Here is a 20,920-nt window from a genome sequence, read left to right as displayed (position 1 = left end):
GTATTTTCCCAAAAGTTTTGGGGATCATCAAGATGTTTTCTGGCAAAACTGAGACGAGCCTTTATGTTCTTTTTGCTCAGCAGCGGTTTTCGTCTTGGAACTCTGCCATGCAGGCCATTTTTGCCCAGTCTCTTTCTTATGGTGGAGTCATGAACACTGACCTTAACTGAGGCAAGTGAGGCCTGCAGTTCTTTAGATGTTGTTGTGGGGTCTTTTGTGATCTCTTGGATGAGTCGTCGCTGCGCTCTTGGGGTAATTTTGCAAACACTTTTTCACACAGGACCATGTGGGTTTGGATTTTGTTTTCCCTTCATAAAAAAAACCCTTCATTTAAAAACTGCATGTTGTGTTTACTAGTGTTATCTTTGATTAATATTTAAATTTGTTAGATCTGAAACATTAAAGTGTGACAAACATGCAAAAACATAAAAAATCAGGAAGGGGGCCAACACTTTTTCACACCACTGTAGGTTAAATGTTTGTTTTTTTAAATCAAAAGTTGTTAGTTAATCGTGAACTTACATTAAAAATGCTGTAAAAAAAATATTGCTCATTGTTAATGTTGGCTAATGCATTAACAAATGTGACCATATTATACAGTGTTACCGATGTATAGTAATTTTGCATTGTTAATCAGACACTGAATGGCTAAACATTTTAAAACAAATCACACATTTACAGAATAATACTCATGTTATTATTGCAATGCATCATTTCTGTGAAAAAGTGGACCTACTTTAATGTTAATATATTTTGTCATTAATAAACTTAAGGCTATGTAATGGTTGAGATCTGAGATCACATTCATATATTTTTTTAAATAAACATTTTATCTTTAAATGATTTTAAAAACTTTTTATCTTTGATTCATGTGTAAGAAATTTGTATAATAAATAAACTTGCCTTGATTTGCCAAAGTACATGAACATTACGTTACTATTAAATTTTTCACTTGTATTGAACGCAAGGCACATTATTTTTTTTTTATTTCAGCACCTTTATATTCATTTTCCCCCCACACTTTATACATAGGCTGTATGCACCATTGGGTAACAATTTACAATAAGGTCACAACTAGATTAACTGCATTAGTTAATGAACTAGCAATGAAAAATATTTCTAAAGCATTTATTAATCTTTGTTTAGTTTACTAATACACTAATCAAGTTGTACCTGCTAACATTATTTCATGAACGTGTGTTAACGTTAACTAACAATGTTTAACATTGTTAATGGTCATTAGCTGTTCATTGTAACGAAGGCATTTCTCATTGTTAGTGAATGCAGTAACTAACAATTTAATGTGACCTTTTTGTAACCCGTTACCTTTGTTTACCCAACTATTTTTTTAATTGACACTTCCAAAAAAATAAAAAACATTTAATTTTCATTATTTAGACTAGATTGAAGCTAGCTAGATGAACTATACATTGGTTCAAGGTCATTTTACAATGTTTTAGTACTAACTAGTTAATGCGTATACATAGCTTTAGGTTTTTAATTTGGAAAGAAAAAATATTGAACACACAAACCCATTTGAAATATTTATTTGTTTGATATCTGATTTTAAAGCCCAACTGTGACAACAGGTACAGTATTGCATTTTACCAAAAAAAAAAAGAAACCACCAGCATCAGTATACATTAAAAAGGCATTTGACTAAATGACAACAGACCTGTGCTCCAGTTTGTCACCATGGACAGATGCTCAAGGCAAAACCTAACAAAATATTGTACCAGTTCATAACGTACAGTATGCATTTGTGTTTTTGGGTACATGAATACATACAAGAGCTGAAAAGAAAAGAACCCAACAACAGAAATATGGATTTCACATTGCAAGTCGTGATGCATCTATTTATTCAGCTATAAAATCTTTATGGTGGAAGAAGGGGATATGAAACTAACTGAAAGAATGTGAGAATTCCAATCACAAATTGTGACATCTTGGTTTTGATAAAAGCTCAGTTCCCTTCTCGTTCATGTTCTGCTAATGCATCGGAGCAAATGACAAATCATTAACAGCAGCAAAACTAGTTAAACCCGTTTACGGTATCTGACAGGTCAACTACACATCAGGGGGAAAAATGCCTGGACTAGATTATACAGAAAAAGTGGTTAATACAGACCTGTATGTACACGGAAGACGAGATAAAGGGGAATTAGTGTCTTACCTTTTATTTCTAGTAAAGACCTCACTGCTATTCCGCAACTAAGAGGCAGTATTGAAGTGCTGCATTAAATTGAACCACAAATATGAATGACGTAACAATGAGAAAGAAGTGAGGAGAGAATAGAACCCCGTTATCCTTAACGGGAGAAAGATGGAATATTAAAGAAAATATTTGGCAAAAACAATAAGAAAATAAAAATATGAATACATTCAAGCACAGAGCCTTTCATCGATCGGTCGACACTTCTTTCCGGTCTCGCTCTTTAGTCTCATAATGCAAACACGCTCGCAAACATCTGCAATTTTAACCTACACAACAAATGACTTGTAAACTCAAAAATGCACAAAGACCAAACACCGACCGAGGGCTCTCGTTATCGTACCGCCACTAACATCCCACTGCATTTGGTATCAAAATCAAGTTTTTAAAAGTGCAAAAACAAACTGAAAACACACCGAGCCTCTTCGACATTCACATACACTCGCTCTCACAAACAGTTTGTGTGCACATTTCAAAGCTACATTACTAATAGAAAAGAAAACAAACCCAAGAAATACTATTATTGCCATCTCTCTAGATTCAAATGGACACTGCAGTGTTCTAGTGTTTTGCTAGTAATTAGTCATAAAAATATAATATTAAGTGTACATATTGTAAAGAATACACATTGACAATTCTTACTAAGACCTGACAGTGATATAGGAAGATGTGATTAAAGATATGTGCGCGTGTTAAACACCGTGTCATTCTCTTATATTTCAAGGCACACGTGCCCTCGGTTCTTCTTTTGCGCACAGACTCGTTCTGACACACAACGTTCACCTGAGTTCGTTCTGATACCGACCACAGACACAAGAAGAATTAAACGGCCTTACATGAACATGTTACAAGGGATAGTTCACTCCAAAATTTAAACACTGTCATCATTTACTCACCCTCAACATGCTATTTTCCTTCATGGGACATAAAAGGAGAAGACTTGTGCCTTTTGACCAATCAGGATGCAGCAAGTCTAAATAAATGCAAATGAGATTTAAATGCTATGATGGAGGGAACTTTTTCACACACTGTTCCACAATATTTCAGTCAATGTTGAAAAACATTAAATTAAATAAAACCGTAAAAATGACCATCCGATTACATTCTGTGAAAAAGAGCAGCGTGATCATTGTGTTAAATATCTTCTTTTGTGTTCTTTAGAAGAAAGTCATTCATGCTGAGGAGTACATTTTTACTTTTAGGTGAACTATCCCTTTTATATTGAAGCTTGTTTCTTCCACAGAATTAAAAAAAATAATAAGAATTGTGACTTTTCCTCACAATTCAGAGGAATTTATATCTTGCAATTTTATCTCAACATTTTTTCTCACAATTGAATTCTGAGGAAAAAAGTTGCAGTTACCTTTTATTATTTTTTATTCTGTGGTGGAAACAAGCTTCCATACTTTTTTATATAAAAACAGCCTACAACAAAAGAGAAATATTGAGACCTGCTCCCAATTATTTTTGCTCATATGTGTGTTTTTGTGTGGATGACGGACGGAGCTGGAAACTTAAATGCGGTGGAAACAAAAGTGCAAACAAATCAGTACCGGGCCCAAGAGCTACAGCAAACAGAGATATCGATCAAGACAGAACTCACACATTCTCATACACACAGACTTGATCTCTTGCCTGTTCTAAGTGGAAAACACTGGTTCAGAAACATAATACCATAAATCACACCTGTAGATGTACCAAGCATATTTACGCATACATGAGAATTCACTTGTGGATGTGCATTATATTCTAGTTCCACAACACTCAACAAACACACACACACACACACAGACTGTAGTGGGGTCGCTCTCACAGGGTTCAAAGGTCAATGTTCCCAACAGTGAAGATGTCTTCATTAGGGAAGACAGAGATCAACTACAGTACCGCTTATGCTCAAAGCAAAAAGACCCACGTAACTATACAGCAGACCGATGGAAATGGCAAATGCCAGAGGGAGAGGAAACACGTTTGAAAACAGGAAGCCACTGCCTATAACATTTGATGGGTGGAAACGCTGTTACATCGGGCCGTTACTACTGGAGTCACCCCTGCAGAACGATACAGAGCTATATTTAGAGACTTTAACTACATGTCCAGCAATTTCCACTGGAAAGACACTCACTTCTGCTCCTTGGGAGACTGAGTACCAGTGATGCTTCCTGTTGCTATGACATCTGTTGCCAAGCCACCTGTTGCTCTGGCATTAGTGTCACTGAAAGACAGTTGAAGGAACATCACTGTGTATATAAAGCTTTCTGAGACGTCGAGTCAATATGCAAATTTTTAACAACAATTTAATAATGCTTAGATGTAATGCAATAATGTTTCTTAGAAGTTTTACCTGATGAAGACTGCCTTCTCATTTCTTGCATCTACACTGAGTTTAACATTGTCCTTGGCATTGGCTGTGGCGATGCTCTCTGTGATGATGTTGGTTCGGTCCTTTTCTTCCTCACTGTCTGACCCACTGGAGCTGCTGTTGGACGCCACCAGAGGAGCCTTCCTCGTCCCACACACACTCCACACACACGCTGACGAGCCTTTAACTTACACAAGACACACGAGCTGAAGATACTATTTCAAGAGCATTTAGAACAAATAACAACCAAAAATAATAATTATTATTAATTATAATAATAATAATAATAATTATTAATAACACCAAACCTTTATAAGCATCTTGCATAGAAAATTAATATTATGGCTAATAGCATTTAGAGGGGAAAAAAATATTAATTTATTTATTCAATTTATTTTATTTTATTAAATTATATTAATTTATTTTGCATTATTTTATAAATGTATTAAACTTAAACATTACATTTTATTGATAATAATGATGATAAAAAATGATTATTATTATAAACATTATTAATAAAATGTAATGTTTAAGTTTAATACATTTTATAAAATAATGCAAAATTAAATTAACTAAATATTAAGTAATTTTAATAAAATGACATTATTAATATTAGTAGTAGTATTAATAACAACATTTAAATATTAATACTTATAATTATAAAATTAAAATGAAATACACAATTAATTACAGAATAAATAATGCATTACTACTACTAACAAAAATTGAATATTTCAATTTAATAAATGCATTAATTTACAATTTCAAGTACATTTAGAACAAAAATCAAAAGTATCATAATTCCCTAGCAAGAACTATATTTATTATTATTATTAACAACACCAAACTTTTAAAAGCATCTTACATCAAAATTAATATTCATATGGCTAATAACATTTAGAGAGAGAAAAGAATTTATTAAATTAAAATAGCATAATTTTATTATTATTTTAATTAAAAAAAATTGTTGTGCATTAGTATAAAGAGGAATGATGCAAAAAACACATACACATACATATATACAGTGGTGTGGAAAAAGCGTTGGCCCCCTTCCTGATTTTTTTTTATTTTTTTGCATATTTGTCACACTTTAATGTTTCAGATCATCAAACAAATTTAAATATTAATCAAAGATAACATAAGTAAACACAACATGCAGACACAACCGCCTTTTTAAGGTCATGCCACAGCATCTCAATAGGATTCAGGTCAGGACTTTGACTAGGCCACTCCAAAGTCTTCATTTTGTTATTCTTCAGCCATTCAGAGGTGGATTTGCTGGTGTGTTTTGGATCATTGTCCTGCTGCAGAACCCAAGATCGCTTCAGCTTGAGGTCACGAACAGATGGCCGGATATTTTTTGGTAGACAGCTGAATTCATGGTTCCATTTATCGCAGCAAGTCTTCCAGGTCCTGAAGCAGCAAAACAGCCCCAGACCATCACATTACCACCACCATATTTTACTGTTGGTATGATGTTCTTTTTATGAAATGCGGTGTTACTTTTACGCCAGATGTAATGGGACACACACCATCCAAAAAGTTCAATGTTTGTCTCGTCAGTCCACAGAGTATTTTCCCAAAAGTCTTGGGGATCATCAAGATGTTTTCTGGCAAAACTGAGACGAGCCTTTATGTTCGTCTTGCTCAGCAGCGGTTTTCCTGAATTTCTTTGGATCTCAACATGATGTGTAGCTTTTGAGGAGCTTTTGGTCTACTTCACTTTGTCAGGCAGGTCCTATTTAAGTGATTTCTTGATTGTGAACAGATGTGGCAGTAAAACACATTAAAGTGTGACAAACATGCAAAAAAAAAAAAAAAAAAAATCAGGAAGGGGGCCAACACTTTTTCACACCACTGTATATACATACATAATACATAAACACATATACATACATAAATACACACACACATATACTTATATATATATATATATATATATATATATATATATATATATAATAATGTAGTATAAGCATGTAAACAACTTACTTTCTTCATTTTGGCTCGGTTTATTTGGATTTTTCGAGTCGACAGGTGAACTGCATCTGGGTCCTGCATCTGAACTGCAGAACATGAGAACGTTTAGCACAGTGTCTGAATGGCATGACAATACACAATATCAAGTCAAACACAGTCCCTCTCTCACCAGCAGAAGGGCTGGAAGTCCGTGAAAGTCGCCCATCCCTTCTCGTCCGTCTCACTGAGCTGGGCAGTAGAGCTCCCCCACACGCTAGAGCCCGTATCTATCGCGATACTTGCGAAATCCCGACAGCTGAAGTCGTCCTCAAAACTCGCTATCCATCCAGGACCTGATGAGTGACAATCATCTTTCCAGTCAGTATTATATTGGATCAGCCGTATAGATCTAGATTGTGTGAGCTGTGAACGTACTTTGCGGATCGCTGGACTGCTTGTCCATTTCCTGGTTCTTGGTATTTTCTTGAGTATGTTTGGTCTCTGGAAACCACTCCATGTCAGGTGACCCCAGACGTCCGCGAGAGCCACCATCCGCCTCACTCTTCTGAGCGTTTGTCACCAGTCCAAACCTAATGAAGACGAACAGCAGTCATAGCAATGGCTGTTTTGAGTGTCAATATGTGTGTGTGTGTGTTTGCTTTATGAACCTGCTTCTGGCTTTCACTTGTGTTGCATAGTTGATTTCTTTATCCTCCCAAATATCTTCCTCCTCCTCAGCATCATCAAATGGCCGAATTCGCTCCTTCGTGCGAGTCTCAAAAATGGCAGAGCTCGTCTGAGAGATGAGAAAAAACAGGAAGGGTACAAGGAAAAAAACAAAACTTAAGAATACAGAACAAATAACGAAGAATTGGCATTGAGTAATACTCACCCCCTTATCCACCAGGTTAAATTTGATCTCTGTGATTCGATCAAACGTGGCGCTGCACAAAAACAGACAGAAACTTACATTTAAACCTGTATCAATAAACATAATAATTAAATTAAATTACTGGACATCATGTAACCATGTTTGTATAAAGCACCAAATGTAAACCTTTTTTTCTTGATTTACTGTAGGTAGGTAAACAATTTAAGAAAAGATTTTTATACAATTATACTGAACATCTACATGAATTTTATATTTTTACATATTTTAATAAATCATTTATTTAACTACTAATAAATTTAATAATGAAATCTCTGAATCTAAACCTTTGTATAGGGAATCACCTGATCCTGCCGTCATGGTCGCCGAATTCATCGTCATTCAGTCCAAACTGATCAACAAAGTTCGCCGTCATCTGCTGGATCTGATAATCTGAGAACACCTGTGTTAAGAGCAAGATGCTTATTAAAGGTGATTTGCAGATTGTAATTTTGGATGTTAAAAAACTCCCTACGATTGTCTTTGTGTGAAATCTCACCAGGTCTGCTGTGTTCGTCTTGTTAGTTTCTGTTAGCGTTTCATTCACAAACTGCTCCCAGCGTGCTTTATAGTCCTCTGGTAGATCTGTCATACACAACCATACCAAATATTTGAAGCCAAAGAATGTGTATAAGAATATATGTAAATCACCCACAAATCCATCCAAAAACACTCCCAGTGCGTGTCAGCTACCTTTTATTAGCTGTGCAATTTGGGTCTGTTCCTGTTCTCTCTCTGCATTCTGCACCACTGTGTTGGCAATCCTGGTCAGATGACCCATATAGCCTTTTCTCATGCCTCCAGCTTCCCTATTACATACGCACACGGACAGATGCTTTTATTACTATACATGTAATATAATATACAAACACTCGATCAGCATATTGACATCTCGACTCAGCTCACGTATATTTAAATTAGTCCTTACTGTGTTTTGTCATTTTCCTCCCAAGCATCCAAAATCCTCTGAACCAGCCTGCAGTCCTTCAGCAGCTGCACACACACAAACATATCATAATGACCTACACATATTTCACAAGATACATTTTCATTTCTGACAAATTAATGCCATAGGTAGCACAAATAGAATAACTTGTGTATAAGTGAAACTCCAAGCAAAAAACAAAAATGTACTGTAAACGTGAAAAAAGGAAATATATTATTTTATAACACACACACACACACACACACACACACGTGTATGTGTGTGTATATACAGTGGTGTGAAAAAGTGTTGGCCCCCTTCCTGATTTTTTTGTTTTGTTTTGACAGCACTAAAAAATATATACACACATATATATATATATATATATATATATATATATATATTATTCTATTTGCCACATTCTGTATTACTATATATGACTATACTCAAATTAAGACTATACTAATAAGTGATACTTACATGCTTTATCATGTCACAGCATGTGAACGTGTCAGATTTGTCTGAGTTTTGTGTGTGAATCTGATCTGGACTGTCATTTGTTTTCCCGTTCGGTGTCGTCTGGTTAAGGATGGCAGAGACACAATGCTCTACTTGGATGTGTAGGAAGTTATTCCAGGAGAATTTGAAAAACAAATCCTATAGAGAGAAATTGAGAGAGTAAGAAAGAGCGTCTCTTATGCTCACCAAGGCTGTGTTGATTTGACCAAAAATACAGTTTTTTTTTTTTTTTTTATAAAAAAAAAAAGTTTAAATAATTTTCTGTAACATTCTAACATGTAAATTTCTTCCTGTGATGCAAAGCTGAATTTTCAGCATCATTACTCCAGTCTTCAGTGTCACATGATCCTTCAGAAACCATTCTAACATGCTGATTTGCTGCTTAAGAAATATTCATTACCAATGTTGAAAACAGTTGTGCTGCTTAATTTTTGAGAAACATACTTTTTTTGTCTTGTCTCATAAATAGAGAACAATATTTATTTGAAATAAATTATTTGTAACTTTTGTAACAATATCTTTACTGTCACTTTTGATTAATTTAAAGTGTCCGTGCTGAATAAAAGTATTATTTCTTTAAAAATTGAACAGTAATGTAATTTAAACAAATATTAATAAATAAATAATTTCTTACAATACAAAAATTAAACTAATAACATTATCTTGAAAATACTGTCTGAAGAGTCTTAGTATCCAGAAAGATTCAAATGTAACATTTAAAAAAAAAAAAAAAAAAAAAAAATTATTTGTTGACTAGACTAAGAATGACTAATACCAGCAGCAGGTTGATCATGTTCAGTTGGCAGAGCTCAAGGTGGATTCTGGGAGCTCTGGTGTACAGAAGAGCAGCCATCAGTTTGGATGCATGCAGTCGTGCGTTGCCAAACGGCTCCTCCAGAATGCCCATCGTGGTCAACATCACACATTTCTGAGCCCAGAGAGTCAAAACATCCTTTCAGTGATTTTATTTTGTTTTTAAGACTTGTGATAAAACTGCAGGAACAGACCAACCTTGGGTGGGTTTAATAGAAGGTGGTGGAAGTGTTTTAGATGTGGTTGGATGCCCATTAAAATGCTGTTGTTTACAGTGTAAGACTTTTCCAATCCCTGAGAGCACGGGTCAATCGCCTGCTCAACACTGTTACACACAACACAAACACAACACAGTTAACACAAATACACACGCTGTAGTAACAGTGAATGTGAGATGAAATATGTCTGTGTTTGTGTTACTCACCCTGGTCTACGAGTTTCCAACAGTGTGAGTAAAACTTGAGTTACATTGACAATGCACACTTCACTCTTTTCTCCTTCAAACATGTTCTTCAATAGGGCCTCAACACTCTGCTGTCTGAAACACACACATAGCATTTAGCATTACATCATGTGCTCAGCAGTGGATCCTCTGCAGTGAATGGGTGCCGTCAGAATGAGAGTCCAAACATCTGATAAAAACATCACAAGTGATCTACACCACTCCAGTCCATCAATTAAAATGCCCCTATTATGGGTTATGAAAGATTGATATTTTGGTTTTGGGAATCCCCAACAACTGGTTGACATACATGCAAGGTCAAAAAACAGTGTCTTATAATATGCATTTATTTTTACCCTGTTTGATCAATAATTCATGTTTCCAAACCCCTCCTTTGCGTGACGCTAATCTGCGGCGATTGGCCCAATTGGTCGATTTCGTTTCCATTTCATCATGCCTGTAATGACTGACAAAGCAGAATTTGTGTGTACAGCCATTACCAGGAAACAGCTATTTTTACCGTTCCAAAAGCAGCACCTAGTGGCAAAGAATAAATTTGCATTTTCATTCAGACCAACGCGAATATCGACAATCAATCAAGTTTTCCCAGGTCTGCCTGCACAACAAGTGGGCGGGCAATATGCTAATGTTTCATGTTGCCTGTAAATGATTCAGTTTTCCCTCTTTTCCTCAAATTTGCGGCAATTCGGCATCAAACAGTTGTTTGTTTTTAGTTTGTTTGAGTTTTCCCACTTTCCTTTGCTTGTAAAAGCACCGTGCGCATTTTACTTTCACTTGGGGGGAAAATCACACAGTTTAAATAAAATAAAAATCAGCAAATACTGTGGAACGAAATAAATGAGAAACGAATGTAAAAAAAAAAACCCTTCCAATATCACCTTAGATAAATGGCAGGTCAACAGGCTTTTTAAAATCCAAAATAATTTTCTCTCACACCTCACTCTTCTGTCAGTCACCTCGGCTCACTCTCCTCACGTGTTCAATGAATTCTGATCTGTGATGCGCGACTGTCGTTCACTCGATGTGTTGCATTGAGCAGCCGTGTTCAGTTTTAATTGTAGTGTCTGTTCTCTAACTGAACTAAATGATTTTTATTACTATAAAAAAAAAATCTAAATTACGGTGAGGGACGGTGCCGCGGTGGGCAAGTGAAGTAACCGGTGTTGCGGCTTAACACCGGTATCACCGCCAACACCGTCTATCGCAGCAAGCCGTGAAAAAGTTAAACCGTTCCACCCCATTATACACTGTGCACTTTCAGATTTAAAACCTTGCAGGATATTTTCATTCACTTAGTGCTGTGTGGAAAGTCATTTTCAAAAATCCATAATAGGGGCACTTTAAAGGAACACTCCACTTTTTTTGGAAATAGGCTCATTTTATAACTCCCCAAGAGTTAAACAGTTGAGTTTTACCGGTTTTGAATCCGTTCAGCCGATCTCCGGGTCTGGCGGTAGCACTTTTAGCTTAGCTTAGCACAAATCATTGAATCGGATTAGACCATTAGCATTTGGTCATCAAAAATAACCAAAGAGTTTTGGTAATTTTTCTATTTAAAACTTGACTCTTCTGTAGTTACATCGTGTACTAAGACTGACGGAAAATTAAAAGTTGCGATTTTCTAGGCCGATATGGCTAGGAACTATACGCTCATTCCGGCGTAATAATAATCGGTGCAATGATATTACGCAGCGCCTGAAAGTAGTCCCCAGCTAGGTAACTAGTTATGATAAGGTAACTAAAAGTGCTACCGCCAGACCCGGAGATCGGCTGAATGGATTCAAAAACGGTAAAACTCGACTGTTTAACTCTAGGGGAGTTGTAAAATGAGCCTATTTCCAAAAAATGTGGAGTGTTCCTTTAACATTTTTTGAATTGAAAATCTGCATGTTTGTAATAAACAAATCTTTCAGTTAGACACTTTTAACTTTAAACCATCACTTCTGGGTAAAATACAAGTCCTCTAGTTATAATTTTTTTTTTTCTTGGTGAAAAAATGGTCTTTTCTGAATCAGGAGGGGAAAAAGAAATGCATGAAACAAGCAGAAACAGTCCAAAACATGGCTAAAAATATATGTTGGTGAATTTTGATGTTTCACAAGACTAGTTGTGTAGATTTACTAGTGTGACATTTTCATCAGCTGTTTGGACTCTCATTCTGACGGCACCCATTCACTGCAGAGGATCCATTGGCAGAGTAAGTGATGTAAAGCTACATTTCTCCAAATCTGTTCCAATGAAGAAACAAACTCGTCTACATCTTGGAAGGCCTGAGGGAGAGCACAGTTTCAGATCATTTTCATTTTTGGGTGAACAGTCTCTGAACTATTCCTAGACAAAGTTTGGTCCACTTTGCTGCTGATTCCGACAGACAACCGCCCATTTAGACAGCAAGACATCGTCTAGCTGACATGAAAAGTGACCAAGCACAGTTTGCAGTGAAAGAGATGACACACACACACACACACTCACAGCTCTAGTGTTGTGAGTAGAGGGTCGGTCTCTGAAGTCTCCTGCAGCAGACTGGCCTGATCTCTGCTCAGACGGATGATGTCACACAGCGTCTGAGATCCGTTTGACTGCGTCTGTGAACACATTCATGAATATTTGTCTTCATTCATATTTATTGATATATATTTAAAAGAGGGAATTAAATATTTTTGTTGCATGAGGACCTTTTCAGTACCAAGATCAAAAACCTAGCATCACTACTATTCAACGATGCTTCATTCTAGGTATTAAACTTTGTTTTGTAAAACTGAAGCGACTGACCTCACTGTCGCTGTGAGGGTGTATCAGCTCAATGAGTCTCTGGATCAGCCTCTCTTCATTCAGCCACTGAAAACATCAAAACAAATACACACACACAGACATTTCTTTAGTTTTGAGCACTTTTACATCCCAGGGGTTGACTTTTACTCAACATAAAGATTTTAAATCTTATTTTTCATTAAGGTTACATTAAAATTGTCTTGGAAACTTTTCACCACGCATTCATCTAATGACTTGTGTACAGATTTGATTGTTTTTCCCCATACCACAGTTTAAAAATAAATTCAGCATAAATATATTTAAAATATGAATTATTCTACGAATTAACTACGATGAGTTAAACAAGTCTTTAAATATTATGTACACTACCAGTCTTAAAAAGAAATACTACAATGCTGTTCTTTTGAACTTTGTATTCATGAAGGAATCCTGAAAAAATTAAATGTATCATGGTTTCCACAAAAATATTAAGCAGCACAACTGTTTTCTACATGGATAATAAGAAATGTTTCTTAAGCAGCAAATCAGTATATTAGAATGATTTCTGAAGGATCATGTGACACTGAAGACTGGAGTAATGATGCTGAAAATTCAGCTTTGCAACTAGGGGTGGGAATCTTTAGTCACCTCACGATTCGATCCGATTCCAGACCGATCCTTGATCTACTTTTTTCCCCCCTTAATTAATTAGTTTACCGACTTGAGAATTTTAAAATCCTTACATTTACATATCCTTACATAAGTAATTAAGTACTTTTTAAAATAATTACAAATAAAAAAAAATTATTAAAACAGTTGTATGTTAAGAATTTTAAACTAATAGCCTATAACTTCAAAACATATTAGCAAGTAGCAAATAATAAAGAGGAGCATAGAAACATATAACAAAAAACAAACAAAGAGTGCTTTCAGTATTTAAGATGTTTTCCATTCAAGAACTGTGAGTGATTTTTCTTCATCTTTCCCAGCTAAAAAACACAATAGAAGCCCAATCGAAAACATCACAGAAATTTTTATGGGTCCCATTAAAATACCATTATAAACCATTAGCTTTTTCCAGTAAAGCCATAACAAAATACATTTTTGTAGTGTGTTTTGTGCATTTTTCCAATAGGATTTAAAACTGTTAAACACATTATATCTTCTGAGATGTGCTGAAAGTGTTAATGACTTTGAATTTTAATGTCAAGGGTTCATTCTGTGATGAATATTAAACATAGTTAGTAGACAAATAAACACCTATAAATGAATCAGCAGGTTGTGTGCACTCACAGTAAGCACTTCCTGTCTGAGACAGAGAGGCTCCACGCTGCTAATGAGACGCAGCACCAGATCCATCATGGCCGACGTGTCCAAGTGTTTCAACACCTGCCCTATGAAATCCTCCTTGTTCTTTAGGAAACCAATCACCTGATACATAATGTAAATGAGCAAAAAGTTGAATGGAAATTAGCAGAAAAACAGATTTGCATGAAAAAAAAGACACGTTTGCGCACCTGCTCGGTCTTGCGGGTGATGAGGTTGCCGAAGGCCTTACTGAAGAAGGAAGCCAGTAGAGGATTCAGCGCTGACTTCTGCTCTAGGAAACTATAGAGTATGTTCATCAGGGACTCATCTCCACCAACTTTATCGTTGATGAGGGACACATCGCATGTCAACAACTCACATGCTACATTAGCATACCTGCACGAGAGACAGAGAGAAAGAACAATATATGACAAGTGGATGATTGATATATATATAAAAAAATAAATCGCAAATAAATTCAGTATATAATGCAAATTGAATGGCAGCACATGAAAGAATGCATCTACATTTATCTTATATTTACTCAATTCACTAAAGATATTTAGGAACTGAAAATGTGCGTTATCCATTGATGAGATTGTCTGTAAATTTGCGAATGGACAAAATAGAGTTAACACTACTGTTTATCATCCAAGTGCAATAATCGGCCAAGCCGATAATCTCAATATGGCCAAAAATCGTTGTTTTATGGTAAAATTTTGACTGTTTAATAGGCCTGTCTAATGACTCCCAGAGGGCCAAATTAGTATTGTTATTGTTAACTAACACTAATATTAATTGTTTCCAGTAATCGAATAAAGCTGAAATAAAATAAAACAAATACAACTGAAAAACTTACACTAAAACTTAAAAATAGAAGTTTAAGTAGAAATAAACTTTAAATGAAATAAAACAAATGAAAGCAAAAAGAAATATAAAAACAAAACAAACTAATAAAAAGGAAAAAGCTAAATTACTAAAACTTAAATTAAAATGAACAGAAAATGAAAACATAATAATAATAATAATATATTTTGTGCATGTAAATAATACAAATATAAGACAGGAACAAATATTGATTAAATATTCAGACTAGCTATGTTTAAAATGAAAATAAAAATCAATCAATAAATAAATATTTCAACACATTTATTATATTAAAATGGCTAAACATCAGCGGATTAATTAGACTAGATCATTTTAAAATGGCCAAATATCTGTTCAAGTAATCAGCCTGCTACACAATCTGTAATTGGCTAAATATCCGCCATTTAATCGGCCTGTCCAGTAATCTCAAACTGGCCAAATATTGGTCAATTAATTGAACTAAACATTAATTTTTCTCCACCACAGGCAAAGTTTCAAATCATTTTATTTTAGAGCTGCTCAGAAAGTGTTGATAATCCAGACTGTCTGGTCACTCACTTGTAGCGCAGTTTCTCCTCCCGGTCAGCAGGGGGCTCGTGCGTGATGAGGTTGAGGAGCTCCAGCATGCTGCTGTCCCGAGTGAGGAAGAGGAGGAGGCGCTGATTCTGGGCCTTGCACTCCTGCAGCACATCTTCTTCATCCAGCAGCTCCTGTAGGGTCACGTCCTCTTTCTCCAAGAGCTTCTCAATCTGAGAGGAGTTGTGCAGGTCGAACTTCCAGAACATGACTGCAGCTTACAGACGAAAGAGAGAGAGAGCCTGAGACAGAAAAAGAGAGAGAGAGAGAGAGAGTTACTCAAGCATATCAGACAAAACAAAGCAAGCTGATGTTTCACAGGGTTTGCCGGTCACCGACTTATTCACTACACTCTTGGTTAGTCAAAAACGTTGATATAGAAAATACATAATGCACCAGAAGAGATCAATGCATAAATAATGCACAGTAAAATTAACACCTACAGTATAAATTAGGGATGCACGATATTTATCGGACCGATAAATTATCGACCGATATGAGAGAAAATGACGTCATTTTTATTGCTCCGATAAATAAATTAAATTCGATAACTAGATCTGATAAAGTATGCTTGCTGGTAAATCAATCAATCAGTCTGACTTATCTGAGATTCATCTTCTTTCCGAGTGCAAGTGATTGCAGCTTTAAACTGCAGTTACTCTCAGCATGTGTTGTGCTCATTACGTCATCATTTGCGAACATGCCAGAGCTACTAAAATATCAGTTTAATCAGTGAATCTTAGATTTTGTATTCTCCTGGGTGCACAAACTGCAGATTATATGAAAATTATAATATAAAAATATGAATTTATCGGTATCGGCCATGAGAAGGACTTAATTATCGGTTATCGGTTAAATTTTTTCATATCGTGCATCCCTAGTATAAATAAAACATATTCAGAGCAGCACATACAGCAACTATTAAACATTAGAGAGTCAGCTGTAATTAAACTCTTGATGAGCAGCTTGGGAATCAATTGCATCAGTCAATTAAAGACTATTAGCTTATCTGATTTCATTTGCCTTCAGGTTTGGCCATCCCTGGACTTGTATACCACACCGTAGTGTAGGATTATATCTTTACATAAAAGTTTATAAATAAGTGAGGTTTTTTTTCACTAAATCTGTAATTTTCATTAGCTGTTTGATGTGGATGTGGATGTAAAACATCGACAGATGTAGCAGAAAACGTGGGTCCTGTTTGCATTTTATTGTCACTGGCCATAATTCTAATCTTGAAATTAGGCTTAATATAATGTTTTCAGAATCATTCATAGGCTGAGAATTGAACAAATAATTCTAACTTGGCTCAGAGTAAAACAGAAATCATGTCTTTGAGGCAATCTTTCTGCTAGTTAAAGGATAATACTACACTTCTTCACCTTACAAATGGTTGTTGATAACAAAAATGCCATAAATTGCATCATATTTTATGAGAAAGCCTGACATGCTAGAGCAAAACAGCCACTATTTTCTGAAATCAGCACCTCAAAATTAGTAAGAAACTAGTAGAAGTATTGGATTTCATTCAGCAAATATGATGCAGGGCGGTGTTGTGTGTAAAATACTTTAGTCATGATAATAATGCTGGTGTTGTTTATAATTCACCCATGGAGAATCAATGTTATGCAGTAAATTACCTTCAGTCAGATGGTGTGTGTCCTTAGTTGGGATGCAGAGACCAGTTTACACACATTGGTTTACTAGACTGAGTGGTCAGTGGTCATACAACCCATCCATCCGCAAGGCTGCCTCACATTACAACACAGGCACCTGTAGGGACCAAGACAGTCATCAAGACATGACTAAGACCAGTGAGACGAACAGTCCATCAGATGAGAGCTGAGGAAAGCGTGCCATGCACACTTCAATTAAGCCACATCACGGTTTTGTAATATGACTAAACAGTCAGGCTGATTATAAAAAAAAACACATGAAGGTGTTCTCTCTCACACACACACACAATGTTCCTTTTTAGTCTTTTAATGGGATTAATCAGCAGATATGAGGCCAGCTGCCAGACTAAACTACATCTACAGTGTCACAGACCATTACAGCACCAAATCTATTACAAAACACACACACTTATATATATAGACTTATATACAAAGACTGAGCACACACTCAGAACTGAGCATAACTATAAACAATGTAGGATATCAGAGACCGAATCAGACAAAGTTAAGACTCGATCAGAACATTGAAACATGAGAAGCTGAAATCCCAGAGGGGCCTCAAAGCTGTAACAGGACATCATAAATCAGAATTCCTAGCTCCAGCCCGTCTGAAGAAAGCCTAACCAAGCCTCTTTCACAAAACAGCTTGCAACATTAAGACAAAAGAACACTTATTGATAATCCCAATTCAAGAAGGAAATCGTCAAATTTGGGGGCAAGTAATCAAGATTGATGGTCAAAGAGATGGCCATCACATGGGTTACACGCTGGAAGTCACGAGCTTCCTTAGACTGACTTTTCCCCCACATAGAAGACGGACCAAACCGAAATCCCTTTGTCTAAAGAACATGCCTTCAGCAATTATGCGTTATTTATATATATTATAGTTATTAATTTTAATGGCTTTTTCAGCACTATATATCACATATTTCAAGGTAGACAGAGATGATAGATTGACAGACAGACAGATAACACAATTCAAAGAACGACAGACAGACAGGCAGACAGGCAGACAGGCAGACAGACAGACAGACAGACAGACAGACAGACAGACAGACAGATAGATAGATAGATAGATAGATAGATAGATAGATAGATAGATAGATAGATAGAAGGGATGGGCATTTCAAGCAAAAGTAATGCTCGAAAATCACTGGGAATTATTCGATTATTCGAAAATAGCACCCCTTCCCTGTATGCATGCACGCACGTCACGTTATTAGGCTAGTGTTGTATATTAAGTGTATCATTGAACTTTTTCCCATGGTCTACAGTTAAAAACAAAAATTTTAAATTGCATCAGCAATATTGAAATCGCAATATTTGTAGAATCGAAATTCTAAAAAAAAAAAAAAAAAAAACAACGCAATACATATCATATCGGCACCCAAGTATCGTGCCAGTATCGAATCGGAAGGTAGGTGTATCGTCCCATCCCTATATATTTACATATATACAGGTGCATCTCATTTTTTCTTGTAACTTATTTCAAAAAGTGAAACTTTCATATATTTTAGATTCATTACATGTAAAGTAAAACATTTTTTAACAATTGTGTTTTAATTTTGATGATTAGAGTTTACAGCTCATGAAAGTCAAAAATCCAAAATATTAGAATATTTCCTAAAATCAATAATAAAAAAAAAAGGATTTGCAAAACAGAAAAGTTCAAGTTCTTTAAAGTATGTTCATTTATGTACTCAATACTTGGTCGGGGCTCCTTTAGCACAAACTCCAGCATCAGTGAGGTGTGGCATCGAAGCGATCAGTCTGTGGCTCTGCTGAGGCACTATTGAGCCTTCAGCTCGTCTGTATTGCTGGATCAACTGTTTCTCATCTTTCTCTTGAAAATATCCCATAGATTCCACACACACACACACACACACACACACACACACACACACAGAGGGAGGTGTGTGACAGGGCTACAGGCATTCGATGACAATCTGAAGACTGTACAATTCTTCTCATTCCCATGTTATATTTCACTAAATTACACACGAAACGTTTTAATGATAACGAGGCGAAATCAAACCCCTGGTTGAAGATCAATGTCAGACAGACACACAGCGGCCTCGCTCAATGTTACTGTCCGTGATCCACCAATCAGAGCGCAGAGGCGAGACTCGACACACCAATCAGAACGCAGGGAATTAGCATGCCAGATTACTGGATGTAGCAAAGCATTATAAATGCCTCCACTGCCAAAAGCCCTCAAATCATATCAAGCTTGTTTGCATAAACAAAAGTAAACATACTCCGGAGCCCAAATAGCATCTTATCTATCTGATCTCAGAGTAAATGCAGACTGTACGTTAAATGAACATACACTTCAAGGTGAAAGGCAAGTGTTTAACATAATCATGGTATATTTAACCATTGCTCATATGTCACGTGAGTCCATATGCAGGTCATAAACGCTGTTCTGCTGTGTTCGACCAGCACTGAAACAGCGATAAATAGCACTACAGTGAACAAATAAACTGCTGTGAACTTACCAGAAACGCTTGGAGATGTCAGACAAACAGCAGTCTGTGAGCAGAGCCGTTCTGTAGGCTGTCAGAGGGGAAATGTGATGTTTGATTGGTGATGCATCGTCCTGCATCCATACATCCCCCGATATCCTCCCTCCTTCAGCAGCACTGGCCCCTTCAGAGCTTTAAACTGTGAGCAGAAAAAGATTTGACATTATTTCTCCAGTCAAAATGGCCGAGCAGGAGCCGCGGACGCGCATTCTGTCTGTGTGTGAACGCGCCTGGGCGCTCGGCTCGAGCTGCATAATCATTCCTTATTATACAATATCAAATTAATATATCCTCCACTATATTTATTAACATTATAATGTTGTATTAACATTATATATGTAAAATATTTTGTATAAAATTAATATAACATTTAATTTTTCCCAGGTTTTGTAAGAATATAGTCACAACTGTTATGAATATCAATATATTTCTATTATATTAGCCTATATTCGTGGGCCAGTAATGTGTTATGCAGTTACTGTAAATTGTTTTTTAAATACTTAAATGGATGCCAATAAATGCACGTAAAGACAAAAATAAACATTTAATAAAAAAAACAACATTTTTAAATATATACATAAAAACAATCGAAATATTTTCTTTTAATGATTTTTAAAGCGAAAAAATAGACATTTAAACATAACAACAGTTATCAGAACTTACTGCTATGTTTTGTTTGATTTTTATGTGCAATCATGTATTTGTATTGTTTTATCTCTTCTTCTTTGTTGGTTGAAATATGTGTCTAATATGCTCTGTCTTGTCTTTTTAACATTCTGTCAAGGGTCTACAGATGAAAATAGCCTCTTTGGCTAATTCTGGCACATTTACAGCCATGATTATTAATGTGCGTTACCCCTGTAAACAAATAAACTACAATAATAAAAAAAAAAATTAATGAACTTTAATAAACTTTAAACAAAACCTTTTTATTATTTATAAAATAAGTAAAATGTACTTAATTTCTCTTTTTGAAAGTTTTTGCACGCATATTTTTTAAGTAAAATTTAAGTATGGAATTATGTAAAATCTACTTAAC

The 20,920-nt window shown here is 35.7% G+C and overlaps 1 protein-coding gene across 5 annotated transcripts; it reads right to left on the bottom strand.

Annotated features, from left to right (window-relative positions):
- Nucleotides 1–1,531: 1,531 nt before the first annotated feature.
- Nucleotides 1,532–20,103, bottom strand: LOC306843238 (serine/threonine-protein phosphatase 6 regulatory subunit 2-like). 5 transcript variants are annotated; one of them, XM_079374592.1, is made up of 23 exons: nucleotides 19,855–20,103; nucleotides 17,321–17,453; nucleotides 15,663–15,922; nucleotides 14,447–14,633; nucleotides 14,223–14,360; nucleotides 12,951–13,016; nucleotides 12,651–12,763; nucleotides 10,140–10,253; nucleotides 9,914–10,040; nucleotides 9,678–9,830; nucleotides 8,864–9,040; nucleotides 8,387–8,451; nucleotides 8,152–8,267; nucleotides 7,958–8,043; nucleotides 7,764–7,861; nucleotides 7,423–7,474; nucleotides 7,199–7,326; nucleotides 6,966–7,120; nucleotides 6,721–6,883; nucleotides 6,564–6,637; nucleotides 4,554–4,758; nucleotides 4,335–4,424; nucleotides 1,532–4,260 (listed from the first exon to the last, which is right to left on the bottom strand). In XM_079374592.1, the coding sequence occupies exons 3-23, from the start codon at nucleotides 15,887–15,889 to the stop codon at nucleotides 4,230–4,232; spliced, it is 2,565 nt and encodes an 854-aa protein (XP_079230718.1). In that variant the 5' UTR covers nucleotides 15,890–15,922; nucleotides 17,321–17,453; nucleotides 19,855–20,103; the 3' UTR covers nucleotides 1,532–4,229. The 5 variants fall into 5 exon arrangements, with proteins under 5 accessions (XP_079230718.1, XP_079230716.1, XP_079230717.1 ...); XM_079374591.1 differs by having other exon boundaries at nucleotides 1,539–4,278; nucleotides 19,855–20,099; XM_079374590.1 differs by having other exon boundaries at nucleotides 7,764–8,043; nucleotides 19,855–20,099.
- Between the last annotated feature and the right edge of the window lie 817 nt (nucleotides 20,104–20,920).

The sequence above is a fragment of the Barbus barbus genome (genome assembly GCF_936440315.1).
Source record: "Barbus barbus genome assembly, chromosome: 23".
Lineage (NCBI taxonomy): Eukaryota > Metazoa > Chordata > Actinopteri > Cypriniformes > Cyprinidae > Barbus > Barbus barbus.
The sequence above is the reverse complement of the archived record's forward strand: the minus strand, read 5'-3'. Positions and strand labels throughout refer to the sequence as shown.